The 17,867-nt window shown below is 35.9% G+C and overlaps 1 protein-coding gene across 5 annotated transcripts in view; it reads right to left on the bottom strand.

The window, feature by feature from the left end:
* DMXL1 (Dmx like 1) overlaps positions 1-16,163 on the bottom strand; it is a 128,509-nt gene extending 112,346 nt beyond the window's left edge. For all 5 annotated transcript variants that reach the window (XM_065874433.1, XM_065874434.1, XM_065874435.1 and 2 more), the window contains exons 1-2: positions 16,077-16,163; positions 2,720-2,845 (exon numbers count right to left, since the gene is read on the bottom strand). In XM_065874433.1, coding sequence (XP_065730505.1) covers positions 2,720-2,845; positions 16,077-16,163 — 213 coding nt within the window. The remainder of the gene's footprint in view (positions 1-2,719; positions 2,846-16,076) is intronic.
* Between the last annotated feature and the right edge of the window lie 1,704 nt (positions 16,164-17,867).

Here is a 17,867-nt window from a genome sequence, read left to right as displayed (position 1 = left end):
ACAGAAGAAAATGTATTGATGTATTCCTTGTCAAGTATGGAATTTGACGTGACTTAAAAATCAAGTTTTTAGGTTATCTGTCTTCAAAGTTCAGAATTCTGTCAGTGTATATTTAACTTTTTAGAAGTAAAACTTAGATCTATTCCTTTGTAAACTCTCTAAGGAGTATATTTTTTCAATATTCTATTTTATTTGAGTACCTTTCAAATATTTACTCTTAAATCAATGAAGCATAACTCTTGCTGGCTCTGTTTTATAAGGTAGCTACTACTATAGCTTGACTGAGTCACAAATGAAGAATACTAAAACATCAGAAATCAGACAGATATATAGATTGAATGATCAGGGATAAAAATAAGAACATATAATCTAGTGAAGACAGTAAGAAATGAGGACGTAACATACATATGGAAAAAAAACTTTCAATGGATATTTTAAAGTGTTCTGAGGAGATCTTAGAAGGTAGAAATCATCTGCACTGACTTCACCTGGGAGTATTTAGTTTGCACCTTTAAATGTGGATAGAATTTCAAACTGCAGTGAGTGTTCAATTTTAGAAATAGGGCATAGTATGAACACAAGTGTACATCTTTTTTTTTAATACTTATTTATTTGGCTGCTCCGGGTCGGAGTTGCGGCACGTTGCCGCATGCAGGATCTAGTTCCCTGACCAGGGATTGCACCTGGGGCCCCTGCATTGGGTGTGTGGAGTCTTAACCACTGGACTACCAGGGAAGTCCCCACAAGTGTAAATATTAAAAGAGGTAAAGTATGTTGGGAGGTGACTGAGCACCAGCCCAGGTAGAAGAGAGAAATAATGGACATGAGGCCAAAAAGGCAAGTGTGAGTGGGTTAAATAAGGTCTCAAACCAAGGTGAACAATTTGAACTTTTCTAAGTTCATGGGAAACTAAGAATGGTTTTAAGCAAATGAATAACAAGTCAAATGCAGATGAATTTTCTTAGGAAAATTAATCTGGTAGTACTACAAATAAAAAAACAGTAATGATAAAATATTGATGCCTATGGTATCAAGAAGCATTTCCTTCTAAAAGGTAAACAGAAATCCCAAGTACCAAAATCTACAAATTTTCATCTTGATACCTTAAGGAATCATTTGAGTATACTGTTATCTGTGAAACAAAGGAAATTTACCCTTTATTAGAATAATTATAAAACCAAATGACCTCTTCATTCTAACCTGGATTTCATGTAATATAGATTAAAAGATAACTCATATTGAAAATTTCTAAAATTAGATTTCCAACATTAACAAGCCCTATGTGAATCTAAATGGTATAAGTAAGCTTTTATATACAATCAAGATTACAGAACTACAGAGCTACGAGATCAAACAAACATGAAGAGAAAGGGGAAAAAGTCTCAAGGATTTTTAGCATTCCATAATAAAAATCACTTTCGTAGTACAGTGAGAATGAAAGGCATGAACAAAAGAAAGACAGATGAGATACCTGTAACTCTACTGAAAGGAAGGAACACGGGAATAACAAAAAGAACAGTAGTCCAAAAAGTAGGCAAAGACTACAAGAGTTGAAACTCCTTTGTTACGAGTATCTTTAAACTAGGTCCCAAGAAGTAACTTTTCAGAATGGCAGCCTTATTAGGAATGATTACATTAAAAAAAATAAGGTTGGCCCCATTTTGATTTCTCACACAAAATGTTCTGGTAGAATCACAAACAATATACATAAATTAAGTATCTACCAAAAAAATTAAATTTGCAAAGTTCAGCCTAGTCTAGCTGCAACTGTACCTAGGCCTGGTCATCTATGCCTATATGGTGCTATATTAAGCTATACACTATACTGCCTGTAAGTTATAAGCCTCCCAACTCTGGTACTATACAGAACTGTATTTAACCTGATGTTAAATCATATGCTCTGTTTCTTTTTTTGTTTGTTTGTTTTTTTTTTGCGGTACACGGGCCTTTCACTGTTGTGGCCTCTCCCGTTGCGGAGCACAGGCTCCAGATGCGCAGGCTCAGCGGCCATGGCTCACAGGCTCAGCCGCTCCGCGCGGCATGTGGAATCTTCCCGGACTGGGGCACGAACCCACGTCCCCTGCATTGGCAGGCGGACTCTCAACCACTGCGCCACCAGGGAAGCCCATGCCCTGTTTCTTTTGTTTTTGCTGCTTTTTTACTTTCAAGGTAACTTTATACTTTCCATGTGTAAACAGAAGTTCAAATTAAATTTTTCATTTTTCTTATAGACTTGGAATAAATTATTTTAAAAATTATGAATTTATGTTCATTTTTGTACAAAGTTTATCTAGAAGTTACAAGGAGATAACTACCTGTTTACAGACAAAAAAGGACTCTAACAACAATTTCTTTTCAGGGTTTATTTCTAAATAGACTGAAGTTTATTGTCATTCCTTTCCCTCAATCCAATCAATTTTTAAATAAGTAAGCTTTACACCTATTCTACAGGTAATATTACATTTGTTTGTCAATTCATGGAGAAAACTATGCTATATTTCAAGATTATATGAGAACACAATTCCTGACAATCTCTAAGATACATCTGAGTCAGGAATTTTGTTCTCTAGAGTGCATCTTAGAGAGCCAAAGAAATCTGTAGCTACATTGTCTTGGAAACACAGCAAGTCTCTAATTCAATAGGAAATAGATACTTCAGAGACTATACTTACAAAAACCATATTCAAAACAAATCTCATATCACCACAAGATTACAAACCTTGCCTTGTTGCATTGAACAATCTACACATCCTACTTGAATATTTCCATGTTTAGCTCCTGGGATTATTTGCAGTCTTTCAAAATCACTTCCCAGTATAACAACGTCACATCCAGAGGCATAAGCCTAAAAACAAACAAAAAAATGAACAAAGTAAAATAAAAATGATAAAATTGTCAAGAAAATATTTATCATGTAGAACACTGGCGTTAAATATTGTTTTAACAGACTAATTTTAAATATTTTAAAAAATCTTTATTATTTGAGAATATTCCCCTTACCTCCCATATATAGTCCCACCAGTCAGTCCTTTCTGCAAAATATATACCAATTCCTTTCACTTTTTCCATCTCCACTGAATGCTACTGCCCTTATCTAAACTACCATAATCTCTCTCTTGCATTATTGTTTATACTCTGCTTCCATTCTTGCTTCCCTCTAATTCCTTTCCACACACAGACAAGAGTGATCTTTTAAAAATGTTTATTACACCAAGTAATTTTCCCTTCAATAGTTTCCTCATCGCACTTGGAATAAAATCTCAACTTCTTAACAATGTCAATGCCCTAAATGATTGCCCTAATTCCCCAAATCCATCTCAAGTTACTCTTTCATTCCCTCAATTGGATCCTGCCCTTACATTGCCCTTCTTTCTGTTTCTTGGGCATAACAATCTTTTTTCATCTCAAGGTGGTTTACCTTCCTTCTAACTGCCTGGTCTTTGTCTAACTAGCTTCTTTTCAACATTCATGTCTCAGTTCCTGAATATACTCATATTGATCAATATTCTTCCCCCCTCCCCTAATTACTTTCCATCACACTACTCTTTTTCTTCTTCATAGCATATACCACGATTTGTAAATATCTTGCTTGTTATCCATTTCCATTACTACAAGTTAAGGTCCAAGACGAAAAGGTAGGGTTCAAGTTTATCTTGTTCTCTGCTCTTAGATCACAGGACTTTCTTCCATTTAAGAGTACGTGGCTGTCGTCCTAGAATTTACATGCAGCATAATTCTGAAAATAAAATATCTATCACAAACTGCTTTCCATCCTAAGTTCTTAAAATTTTAGTAATTCTTTACTTTCTCATCACTTTTGCACATATACATACACCTTACTTAATGTAAAAAATATTATACTTAATATATACTTCATGACCATAATTCCTACCAAAGCCAAAATGGTTCTGTACAAGCTACCAAAAAATATTAGAAAAGGGACTTGAAAGAACACACAAATAAATTTGCTCACATTACCAACAAGAAAATGAGGCCTAAATTGGCTGACAACTTCTTAGTGGCAGAGTGGGCTTGAGAACTCTAATCTCTTGATTTTTGATCTAGTGCTATTTTGATGTCAGAACAGGAACTTCCCTAGTTAAGCATGCTTATCTGGAATTTTCCTAAAAGGAATTAAGGGAAATCAAGTCTGTTTCTACTAGTGCCACACAGTGGAAAAAACTGGCTCAGTAAACAAACAAAAAACCTCATGATGGTCTGCTCACCTAGGTGTAAATATCCACAATAGGATCATAAGGCTTGTCACAAGACTAACAGCCAGAATAAATTCCAAAAACTAATTTATGAAAAATGTCATTAACAATACTCTAAAATATCTTAATATTTTAGAAACTGATTTTCTCCTGAATATTAAATTTTGATAAAATACTGATTGTCACTGTTTACCAAAATACTGTATTAAATTTAGAATGTTTACAATGTAGATTTCCTCCTCACTAAACAAAATTTTTTCAGTTTCCATTAACTAGAATATATATATTTTAAAATGTGTTCATAACTTTGCCTTCTTTTTGTTTACCTGCAATTATATATCTACTTACAGATATTGTGTTGCACCTATTTTTGTCAATCAGGACTCTAAGTTTTCCTGAATTAAGTCTACATGAATCCTGAAGTACCTCATAAAATTACTGTTTAATTCAACAAGTATTAAACATTTATAAACTTGATAAAGGCAGTTACCTCAGAAATAAACATCTATCCCTATAGAAAGATGCCAACTTATAATACAAATGAACCTTGATCATTCAAAGAGTTATCCAGTTCTGGATTACCCTTGTTCTTTTGCTGCTGCTATTATACTATCACTGCCTGTCAGTTAATTTTTCCTTAGTGATGGCACTAGAAGGTGCAAAGCTATCTATCCCTAGTTTTGGTAAACTTTAAATTGAATAAAAATTATTGATCTTCATCTGGAATATCTCTGTCATTTAGTCCTCACTTTCTTCTTTCAGAGTTATAACTAATGGATGGCAATAAACTGGTAAATGGGGAAAAAACAAATATAACGAACTGCAGTTCACACTTCATCAGTTGACTATTATCCTTGGGGCTTATAATAAAAAAACCTCCTGGTTTTCTTGACTACAGAATTTTAATTTTTATAGTTTATTTGACTGTATAATTAATTAAATATAAAATGCATTAAAGACTCAAACTCTATTTGTGTTTTGTTCCATTTCTTAATCATTTTCAAGAATGTGTAAACATCTCCTTAAAAATCCTGCTGTGCACAGAATACTGGTTGAATAAACTGTGGTACATAGCCACGATGGAGTATTAAGCAGCTATAAAAAGAATGAGGAACAAATCTATGAACTCACTTGGAGTGATTTCTAGGGGATTTTATAAAGTGGAAAAAAAAAGTAGAAAAGAGCATATATGGCAATTTTTTGTGTGTAAGGAAAAAGGAAAATAAAACACATGTACCTGGCTTGCTACAAAAAGGAACAAAGGGAGAATAAAACTAGGGGAAAATGAAGTTGGATACCTACAAAAGGGGAGAAGATGAAGTGGAAGCAAAGAATAACACTTCTGAGTATAACTTTTTATATACTTACGACTTCTTTTTAAAATTGAAGTATAACTGACCTACAGCACTCTGTTAGTTCCAGGTGCACAACACCGTGATTCTACATTTCCATACATTATAAAGTGATCACCATTAAGTCTAGTTATTATGTGTCACCATACAAAGGTGACACATAATTATTGACTATATTCCCCATGCTGTATTATTGACTATATTCCCCATGCTGTACATTTAATGCCCATGACTCATTTATTTTGTAACTGGAAGTTTCTATTTCTTAATCTCCCTTACCTATTTCACTTATCACTCCCACCTCCCCCTTCCCTCTGCTCTGGCAACATTTGTCCTCTGTATCTATGAGTCTGTTACTGTTCTGCTGTCTGTTCATTTGTTTTGTTTTTTAGATTCCACACATAAGTGAAATCATACGGTATTTGTCTTTGTCTGACTTACTTCACTTAGCATAATACCCTCCAGGTCCACACATATTGTCACAAACGGCAAGATTCCATTCTTTTTTTATGGCTGAGTAATATTCTACTGTGTGTGTATACATGTATACACACACACACACACACACACACATACACACCCCTTTATCCATTCATCTACCAGTGGACACTAGTTATGACTTTTGAAACACGTTAACATCATACATATTCAAAAAATTGATTTAAATCAGTCAGAATGGGGGGGAGGTGAAACAAAGGAACTAAGTACATTTCAAACAAATACTATATCTACACTGAAAGAAAGAAGGCAGGAAGGAACTAAGTAACTTATGAACACGGAATTTGACTATATGTTTGCAGCCTTGGAGAGTGAGAAGGAAAAAACTAGTCTTCTTCCCGTGTTTCTCCTTTGCTCTCACATTATTACCACATTCACAACACTTCTGACAACAGATGTGGAGGGGTTTTAACCACACCAAGCAAGCAATTATGTGACACCAACTGAGTATCCTACAATTTAACTCAGTCCTGACACTATCTGCCTGGAGATAGCATCAGATCCCACGAGTTAAGGGCTCAGCCTTAACTGAGACTGCCCTCCACTTCAGATGCTAATCACAAGTAGTAGGTCCTCAGATTACCCACAACTTCTGTCCCAGTCAAAGGTTCCCATGACCTCTTCCCCCTTGGATTTATTTGCTAAAACAGTGCAAAGAACTCAGGGAAACACTTATGCTTACCAGTGTGATAAAGGATACAAATAAACAGCCAGAAAAAGAGATGGGGGCGGGGAGGGGGGCACTTTTTTGTGCTTTCCTCTATCTTTCATTCTCTGTAGTCATCTGAGCCTATTTTTTCTTCTTGACAGGGCCAAATGCTAAGTGCTTTTCACTGGTATCCCATTTAATCCTCACAACAAATCCTGTGAGATATTTACTATAATCAATCCATTTTACTGATAAGGAAACTCGAACTTAGATTGAGTAATTGGCTCAAGTCTCAGAGCTAGTATCAGACACAAATGAGACTGAAAGCAAGTTATAACTAATGGGAAAGAACATGCTCTTACTCCTGCTGCTATGCTGCCATACAATGCCTTATAAATAAACATGATGTGAATTTAATAACTGTCCCCTAATTTCTTCCTATAATTAAAAATGACTTCTTTGGATGTAAAGCAACCAGAATTCCCATAACTGCTGATACGAATGTAAAATAAAATGGTCCCACTACTTTGGAAAGCTAAACACAGGCACACTCAATGATCCAGCAATTCTACCTCTAAGTTTACACCCAAAAGAAATGTGTCTATATGTACACTAAGAGTCATGTACAAGAACATTCATAGCGATTCATAAAAGCTCCAAAGTAGAACCAACTCAAACATATAATAGAATGCATAAATAAACTGTAGTATATATATTTTAAATGGACAGCCACCAAGGACCTACTGCATAGCACAGGGAACTCTGCTCAATATTCTGTAACAACCTAATTGGGAGAACAATTTGAAAAAGAATAGATACTTATAACTGAATCACTTTGTTGTACACCTGAAACTAACACAACATTGTTAATCAACTGTACTCCAATGTAAAATAAAAAGTTTTAAAAAAAAAACTGCAGTATAATCATACAATGGAATACTATAAAGCAATGGTTCTCAAACTCTCTGGTTTCAGTAATCCTTTGTACACTTAAGAAAATACTGAGGATAACCACCCTAGCTTCTCCCTCCCCAAGAGCTTTAGTTTGGGTGGGTTATCACTATCAATATTTACTCTTTTAGAAAACTGAGAAAATATAATACACTAATTGATAAGGTAATCAAAGCTTCCCAACAAATAAAAGCCCAGGACCAGTTGGCTTTACCAGTGAATTCTACCAAACATTTAAAGAATAATTAACACCAATCCTTCTTAAACCCTTCCAAAAAACTGAAGAGGCCATTTAACAAGGTCAACATTACCGTTATACCAAAGCTACACAAGGCACTATAAGAAAAGAAAATAACAGGCCAATTTCCCTGATGAATATAGATGCAAAAATCTTGAACAAAATACTAGCAAACTGATTTCAAGAGAACATTAAAACGATCTTATACCATAATCAACTGGGATTTACCCCTGGGATGCAAGGATGGTTCCATAAAGGCCATATATGACAAACTTATAGCTAATATACTCAATGATAAAAAGCTAAAAGCTTTCCTCTAAGATCAGGAAAAAGACAAGGATGCACACACTCCCACCGATTCTATTCAACATAATATTGGAAGTCCTAGCCAGAGCAATTAGGCAAGAAAAAGAAATGAAAGGCATTCGAATCAGAAGGGAAGATGTAAAATTGTCTGTTTGCAGAAGACAAGATATTACATATAGAAACGCTAAAGATTCCACCAAAAAACTGTTAGAACTAAGAAATGAACTCAGCAAAACTGCAGAATACAAAATCAACATACAAAAATCAACTGCATTTCTATATGCTAACAATAAACTATCCAAAAAAGAAATTAAGAAAATCCAATTTACAATAGCATCAAAAAGAATAAAATACTTAAGAGTAAATGCAACCAAGGTGAAAAGTCTTGTACACAGAAAACTGTAAGACATTGATTAAAGAAGCTGACAACACAAATAAATGAAAAGACATCTTCTGTTCTTGGACTGGAAGAATTAATATTGTTGAAATGTCCATATGACACAAAACCATCTATAGATTCAATGTAATCTATCAAAATTCCAGTGGCATTTTTCACATAGGGAAAAAAAAAATCCTAAAATTCACATGGAACCACAGAAGACCCCAAATAGCCAAAGCAATCTTAAAGAAAAACTAAGCTGGAACCATCACATTTCCTTATTTCAAACTATGTTGCAAAGCTATAAAAATCAAAACAGTACGGTATTGGCATAAAAACAGACACATAGGCCAAAGGAACAGAATCATGAGCCCAGACATAACCCACACATATATGGTCAACTTATCTTTGACAAAGGTGCCAAGAATATACAACAGAGAAAAGACAGTTTCTTCCATAAATTGATGCTGGGAAAACTGTACATCCACATACAAAAGAATAAAATCGGACCCTTATCTTACATTACATGCAGAAATCAACTCAAAAATGGATTAAAAACTTAAACCTAAAACCTGAAACCACAAAACTCCTAGAAGAAAACATAGGGGAAAAGGCCCTTAACAATTAGTGATGATTTTTTGGACACCAAAAGCACAAGCAACAAAAGCAGTAATAAATAAGTAAGACTACATTAAACTGAAAAGCTTCTGCACAGCAAAAGAAACCACCAACAAAATGAAAAGGCCACCTAAAAATGGGAGAAAATATTTGCAAATCTTATCTGATAAAAAGTTAATATCTAGGGCTTCCCTGGTGGTGCAGTGGTTGAGAGTCTGCCTGCCGATGCAGGGGACACGGGTTCGTGCCCCGGTCCGGGAAGATCCCACATGCCGTGGAGTGGCTAGGCCCGTGAGCCATAGCTACTGAGCCTGCGCATTCGGAGCCTGTGCTCCGCAACGGGAGAGGCCACAACAGTGAGAGGCCTGCGTACCGCAAAAAAAAAAAAAAAAAAAAAAAAAAAAAAATGGGTAGAAGACTCAGACATTTTTCCAAAGAAGATGTACAAATGGCCAACAGGTACATGAAGAGATGTTCAACATCACTACTCATCAGGGAAATGCCAATCAAAACTGGATGAGATATCACTTCATATCCATTAGGATGCTATCAACAAAAAGATAAAAAGTGTTGGTGAAGATGCGAAGAAAGGGAATCTTTGTGCACTCTTGGTGTGAATGTAGATTGGCACAGCCACTGTAAAAAACAGTATGGAAGAGTCCTGAAAAAATTAAAAGCAGAACTACCATATATTCCACCAATCCAACTTCTAGGATTATATCCAAAGATGATGAAATCTCTGTAAGAGATATCTGCACTCCCATATTCATTTCAGCATTGTTCACAATAGCCAAGATATGGAAACAACCTAAGTGTCCATCAGTGAATGAATGGATAAAGAAAATATGTTTTACACACACACACACACACACACACACACAGAAGAATATTATTCAGTCATAAAAAAGAAGAAAATTCTGCCACTTGTGACAACCTTGCAGGCATTATGCTAAGTCAGACAGAGAAAGACAAATAATGTATTCCACTTATATGTGGAATCTAAAAACATTGTACTAATAGGAACATTGTACTAACAGAATAGAATGGTGGTTGCCAGGGGCTATGGATGGGGGAAATGGGAGATGTTGGTCAAAGGATACAAACTTTCAGTTATAAGATGAATAAGTTCCAGGGATCTAATGTACGGCATGGTGACTATAGTTAACAATATTGTATTGTACAGTTGCAAGTTGCTATTAGAATAAAGCTTTAATGTTCTCATCATAACAACAACAAAATGGTAATTATGTGAGTTAAAGGATATGTTAACTAACCTTATTGTGGTAAAGATTTCACACTATATATGTGTATCAAATCATCACACTGCACACCTTAAACTTACACAATTTTCATGTAAACTGTATGTCAATAGAGCTTGGGGGGAAAAATAGAGAGATGAATCTGTACAGAAAATTCAAACTGGATATCATGCAAAAATCACTTGAAATAAACATATCTTCTTATGGATATTTTTAATATATTATTAAAATTAATTCAATCTCTAGAGTTTATACAACATGATGAGTTAATAAGCATGGAAATACACGAAAACAAACTTTAATTCAAAATGGGCTCTGCACGCAAAGTTCATAGCAGCACTATTTACAACAGCCAAGACATGGAAGCAACCTAAGTGTCCATCAACAGATGAACGGATAATGATGTGGTACATATATACAAAGGACTATTACTCAGACATAAAAAAGAATGAAATATTGCCATTTGCAGTGACATGAATGGACCTAGAGAATATCATATTAAGTGAAGTCATAGAGAGAAAGACAAATATTGTATGATATTACTTATATGTGTAATCTAAAAAATAATACAAATGAATCCATATATAAAACAGAAACAGACTCACATAGAAAACAAGCTTATGGTTACCAAAGGGAAAAGGGAGGGGGGCAAGTGATAAATTAGGAGTATGGAATTAACAAACTACTATACATAAAACAGATAAGCAACAGGATTTACTGTATAATACAGGGGACAATATTCTTGTAATAACCTATAATAGAACATAATCATATATATGTGTGTGTATACACACACACACACACAATCTCCAAATCACTTTTCTGGATACCTGAAACCAACACAGTATTATGAATCAACTGTACTTCAATTTTAAAAGTCAATCAATGTAATTCACACATAAACAAAATAAAGAAGAAAAATAAATAAAATGGGCTGTGTGTGATTTTAAAATAATCCATTTTAAAAAAAAAAAAATAATAATCCATTTTTACTAAATTCTTAAATAAAAATAACCCATCTCCCTGGTTTTAAATAAAAACCTAACATGTAATACTATATATAACAGTCTAAACCAAAATCTAAAACTAGTTTTATAGATTTTTTCCAAAATAAATTGTTCTGAAAAATTCATTTCAAGGTGTCCTATTACTATCAAAACAAAAAGAACAGCACTGGTTCATCAAATAAATTGCCACACTACCTAAGCTTCAAAATTAATATGTATATATTGTAATTGGTACACTAGCTGCTTCTGTCAAAAGATCTGTAATCAGAATAACCTATTACTAAGCAACGAAAATTAAATTGAGAAACGAAAATCCTTTTATTAGGCATACATAATATTGGGTTTACTAACTTTGAGACTAAACAAGGTGCAAAGAAAGAACTGAGTTCATATGTGTGCTTTCAAGCATACAATTGAAACATGATTTTTAACTTTAAATTTGGCAGACAACCTTCTCCAATATTCAAAAATTACCCAAGGCTGCAACAGTCAGCATTCTAATTTGGAAATCCTGTGATTTCTGTACTTAGATTTCCTGTTTTCACTGTTTTGTTTTAACCAACCACACCAGGTAAATATCCCAAAGAATTTCTTCCTGGTATACTTCCTGGTTAAATGAGTTATGTTTGGCATGTTGTAATTAACATTATTCTCATTTTTTTAAACACAACATTAAGAATTCGTATTACTTCAATAATTTTAAAGGAACCTTAATACTATTTAAAACATAAAATTTTTAAATAGGCTAAATATGTAAAAAGAAGTCCAATTTGTACTCATAATAGCATATGAGCACCACAAAAATCATTCTTTCTCCAGATACAAACAGTATCAAACTTTCCCCTCCTGTATCTCTCCATCCACAAACATTAACATGCTTCTCCAAAATAAGAACCTCCTATAAAAGTTTCCCTACAGTGAACAAAACAAAAAGTTAAACTACTATTACAGAAAGAAGGAGAATGCTAATTCAGCCTCCATTTCTCTACCAACACCCAGATAGCTGCAGTCAGTCTTTTGACTTCTAATCTGGGTCCCCTTGGCTGGGAACACAGAGTTGTCTAATACAAAAGGGAGTCTGGAGTTATTACATGTTTGCTATCCCTTGAATAACAAAGGCATTTAAATTCCGAACTAGAGACAGCAAGTCCTAAATATTAACACAATCTGTCTCTTGGAAATTATCTCCCTTTCCATTTCAGTAAAAACACAATTTCAACACTAAGTATGGATAATCTATTGCATGCACAGAAACATTAGAAAATCCAGATTCTAACTAACTATGCCTGTTTTTAACTTATTATTTGTCTTTTACAAATAAAATTTTTATTCTAAAAACAAAAGTTGTCAACAGATTAGGACCAGGTTGCTCATATACTTTCACTCTAAAGACAGTATGAAATTAACAAGGGAAAAGGGGTGAGAGAAAAATTCATGTAAATTAAGAAAAATTAAAGAATTTTTGCTTCGGATATCTGAAATCTCTCCTGGTTAATCACCTGATATTTATGGCAAAATGCGTAACAAATGACTTTGGAAAAAAATTTTTAAATTTTAATTGAAGTATTTTATTTGGACTCAAATCTAAATTATTAAAAATATTTTTTAAAAAACACAATTTTTAATTACATAGATAAGGCTTCTTTATCTATTAGCCATCAATTCAACCAGTATTTATTAAGCACTTTTTATGTGCTATGCATTATAATGAGCTTAGCCTTTATAATAACTGACATTTTTAAGGGTTTTACAGGCACTAAGCAATGAACTTAGCACTTTTTCATGTAACAGCCCTATGAATAAGTTCTTCTTTAGCCCCACTTTACAGATAAGAAAAAAAGAAATTCAAAGAATGTAAAAGAACTTGCCCACGGATACATAACTAACTATAAGGACTAGGTTGGAAATCAAATTCAGATAATGACTCTACTATTAGGTGACACCAGTACTTCAATCGCTGTTCCAGGCACTCACAATGAAACTGTGGAAGACATACACAAGGCAAGACAGGTCACTAATATAATGAAAGTGCAAATAAAGTGCTTTGAAAGTATAAGAGAAAAGGTCACTGCCTACTAGAAGCTTTCTTATTAAGAGAAAAGTCAAAATTGTTTGATGCCAGTTTAAGTAGTAAAAAAGTATCTAATACTTACATATACTAACTATATTAATAATTTCATATTTTAAAATCAAGAATCCATGAGAAATGGCACTCAATTTCATTTCAATTTAAAACCTGTCAGACTGTATTCAAAAAACGAGATCTCATCTCTTGTAATCTTTCAAAACAAGAATAAGTTATCTGCAAACATGCAAAGAGATGAATTACGAATGTAAAGTCTGTCTTTAGAGAAGGCATAATGTAACAGGACAAACAAAGTAATTCTTCAAGTGGACCTGCAAGAGGAAGATTTCATGTCCCTAGCTCAAGTAAAACTGGAATTTGGAGAGAGTTTTTTACTCTGCACATACCATCTACCATTAATGCTTGCTCTCTTTCTATGAAAAGAAAAAGAAGCCAAAATCAAAAGAGGTTAAAAACAAAATTCAAGGAGTAAACAACAGATTCTACATTTTAGCAAAGAGTAATTTCAAGAGAGATAAATTTAAGATGTATATAGTGTCCAGTAGACTGAGGGCAAGAAACTTGGTTTATAACGGAATATCAATTTAATGTTAGAGAGTCAGGGATGGATTAGCTGCAAAGGAAAAAAGATGATTGTTAATAAACTATCACCAAAATTATAGAGACCTGGGATCTCTTTATACTAAATAACAAAAAAATGTTTATTTTTACCTTATTTACTGGACTGATTCCTGAGATCTGGAAGAAATCTGCAGTAGGCTTGGTGGGAGATGATTAAAGCCTGGTCTATGGAAACAGACTTTAAAATTCAGTAGAACTGTGCAACAAGCTACATGATGGCGTAGGATAGTCTTATCTTTGGTACATTAACTCATTTCTCCTTTAACATAACAGAAGCATTCACCAGGATTTTATATACACTTAGAAGGATCATCTAGGTGTATAAACAGGCCATCATATTGTATATGCTTTGAAGTTCATATCACTGCTTACATAGATTCTGAATGCCTTCTCAGAAAAAGTTGTTAGAATTTACATTGGAGGAAGCACTCATATAATTTTAGGAGATGACAGAGAATGTAATGTTACCATGCTATAATCTCCCACTAGCAAAATCTTCTTAGGATGATCTTTATTTTCTAAATAGCAAGAGCAGTGAGCAATGTTCAATTGCAGGGAGACTATGGTTGCCCACTGAGACCCTCAGAGTTCACCCTCCTCTTGAGCATTGAAGCGAGGTCAACATTTAGAATTAGTATCTCTACAACTGCTAGTGTCAAGTGCAAGTTAAGGTGTGTATGGGTCACTCTACAGGGGAGGTACAGACTCTATTCGAAAGCAAAGTACTTGGTTGGCACAGATCTAAAAGCACAATTCAGGTATTAAATGCCTACACCATGTTAAATAATGACTACTTTTTTTTCCTATTATTTATTCCGACTGATAAAAAAAAGTCAAAATCGTTTGAGAAAAAAACCTAGGGCATCTACTAAGATGTTTATTTTGTTTCACTTTTTTATGCAAAATTAAGTTTTAATCACAACTAAGAGATAGCTATTCAAGTTGTAGCAAAAATCATGAGCACTATACATATATTCAGATATAGGCTATCATGTGCAATACTGACTTATAGCTTGAAATTATTATAAAAACCATACTTAATTCTTTAAAAAAAAACCCACTATAGTTAAGGCAGAAAATGTCAATATACTGATAAACAGCAAAAGTTTGGGGCCCTCTTCCTTTCACTATCTGGGGAAAACAAATGAAAAACAAGACACTTTCATTTAAACTTTAACCTGGAATTACCACTACACACCAAAGAGGAATTTTACTGAGAAACAGTAATGCAACTTTTAGTAATTAATGTGAACAATCTAAAATAAATATAAGCCTCCCAGGACTACTAAACTGTTACATATGGAATTCAAAGGATAGCAGGAGTGAACCATTTACGAAAAATAGTTTTTTCTTTCCAAAGTTATTCCCAGTGAATTTAAAGAAAAATAAGTGAAAAGCACTGTTTTCGCTCAGCGCTAGTTGTTGACAGCTACCTGTTTTTAAGACACCCATTCTTTTCAACTACAAAGACACTTGACCTAAACTTAGAGGAAGAAATGAAACCAATCCCAACTATTCCTCAACTTGACAATTAGAGCCTATGGAGTGGGGCAATAAAAAGCCCACATACACATTACACACCAACGATTCTCGGATAAACGATTTCAGTAAACCTCCCCAGCCCAAGGACGTCAGATTAAAAACTTTAAAAATCCTACAAAACATTCTAACTTCCGAGTTTAGCCTCTGTACATTAAGTAACTCAATGACCGAAGCGTTACTGCCTCCTTCGTTCTCAAAGGCCAGGTACGCCGGCCCTAAGGAGCTGGGACCTCCGTAGGGGACGCCCTGCTAGGGCAACGAGGCTTTCTCGGCCTCTGCCCGTCACTCTGGGCCGAGCCCGGCTGACTCAGGGGCGCGGACTCGCCACGGGCGACGCGGGAGCCTCCCTCACTCACCGTGAAGCGCTGGTCGCCGACGCTGCCCACGGAGAAGCAGTGGTCGCCGGGGTTCACAGCTCCGGTCAGCACCTGGTGCAGGTTCATGTCGGCGCCTTAATCCAGCAACGGATGTCGCGTCCGGCTCATGCCCGGGGTCAGCGGCCGCTTCCCTCCCTCTTTCCCTCACGGGCGGCGGCTGCTCTTGAAAGGAGACGGCGGCAGCGACAGGCGCCAGGAGCGGGAGCCGCTCAGCTGCGGCCCGCAGCTCATCCCGAGCCCGCGCGGGCGAGGCCCGGAGGGGGCGGACCGGCGAGCGGGCGGAGCGCCGCGCTCTTCCGCGCACCTGTCACAACCCGCGCGGGCCCAGGTGAAACTCGGGGTTGACCCAGCGGCCGCGACCCCGGGCCGACTCACCGGCCAGGAGGGACACGCCGTCCACAACACTTCCTCTGGGTTCTGGGTGGCTGGCCCGGACCGAACCCGAATGGCGCAAGCAGCACCCGCTAGTCCTCTGCCCCCTAACCTGGCTTTGCCCTGCTCCGGTGCCGGCCACCCCCACTGGCCTCGGCGGCTCTCTACGCGTCGCTAGGTCCCTTTGGCGGAAATATCGCGAGATTCTCGCGGCGAAAAGGAACACTGCAGTAAACGATTTACTTTTTTACCACAGTGTGCAGAACGGCAAGTGGAAAACGCCTCTTAGAGTGAGATGTTGGCCAATCCAGAGATCCAGTCCACCTAAGGCTCCGCCCACTGTTGAGGACAGACCAATCTCTTTGAGGCTTGTGAGGGACGATGAGCGTTTGAATGTTGAACGTAAGGAACCTAGTAAAAACATAAAGAGCCTTGGAAGAGGAAAGGGTTGTCAAATTATGCTTTAGGTTGGGGCTTAATCTGACTGTTGGGCCAGAAAGCTTAAAAGGGAGAAGTGCATTATAAATGCAGTTGCGGTGTCTTCGGTCCTGGTAGAGACTACAAGTCCCAAGAAGCACCGCTCCCCTAGGCGTCCCGCGAATACTCCAAGTGAATATGAACCCTGCAGTGTCTCTGTCCCCGCGCAATGGTTACCTCGGCTGGACGCGCGTTAACAGTTTGCTAAAAAGGAAAATTTTGAAAGGTTTAAACATTTGACAAGTACTAAAATGAAGGGTTTTCGCCAGTGTTTAACTTAACATTCGTTTTGAAGTAGTGCTGATAACAGTACTGCACCAGCCCTGCGTTGAGCTGTTTTGGAAAAACCTAAGAATTCCAGAATGTTTAGTGTCACAGTCTGAACTGTGAGATTCAACTCTAATTGTATTTTAAGACAAGTTTTGTATTATTATTGATAAACATCTCTTTATGTCTCCTCCCAGGTACCCTCTTAGGGACAAACTGTCCTGTATCCCAAGTGTCTAGCGCAGTGCGCTTTCCAACCTAGGTGTTCAGAAAATGTTAAATGAGTGAATGTAAATAGGAACTCCCCACCAAAAAAAAAAAAAAAAAGTAGTTTTTTTTTAAAAATTGGTGAACTGATTTTGATTTTATATCCTTTTCTTGTGGTAAAAAAACAAAAAACAGAAAGCAAAACAAACAACCCCCCAAAAAGTTCACACTATTACTTGGGTAGGAGGAGTACTGGTAATTTTATTTCCTTTTGCTTTCCCTAAGTTTTTTGCAGTGTACATATACTTCGTTTAGCAATAAAAAAAAGTTACTTAAAAAATAAGTTTAAGAAAAGAATCTCAAAATTAGTGGATATATGTATAACAGATATACCTTGCTGTACAGCAGAAACTAATGCAACATTGTAAATCAACTATAATAAAAACT

The sequence above is a fragment of the Phocoena phocoena genome, chromosome 3, assembly GCF_963924675.1.
Source record: "Phocoena phocoena chromosome 3, mPhoPho1.1, whole genome shotgun sequence".
In the NCBI taxonomy this organism is placed as follows: domain Eukaryota; kingdom Metazoa; phylum Chordata; class Mammalia; order Artiodactyla; family Phocoenidae; genus Phocoena; species Phocoena phocoena.
The sequence above is the reverse complement of the archived record's forward strand: the minus strand, read 5'-3'. Positions and strand labels throughout refer to the sequence as shown.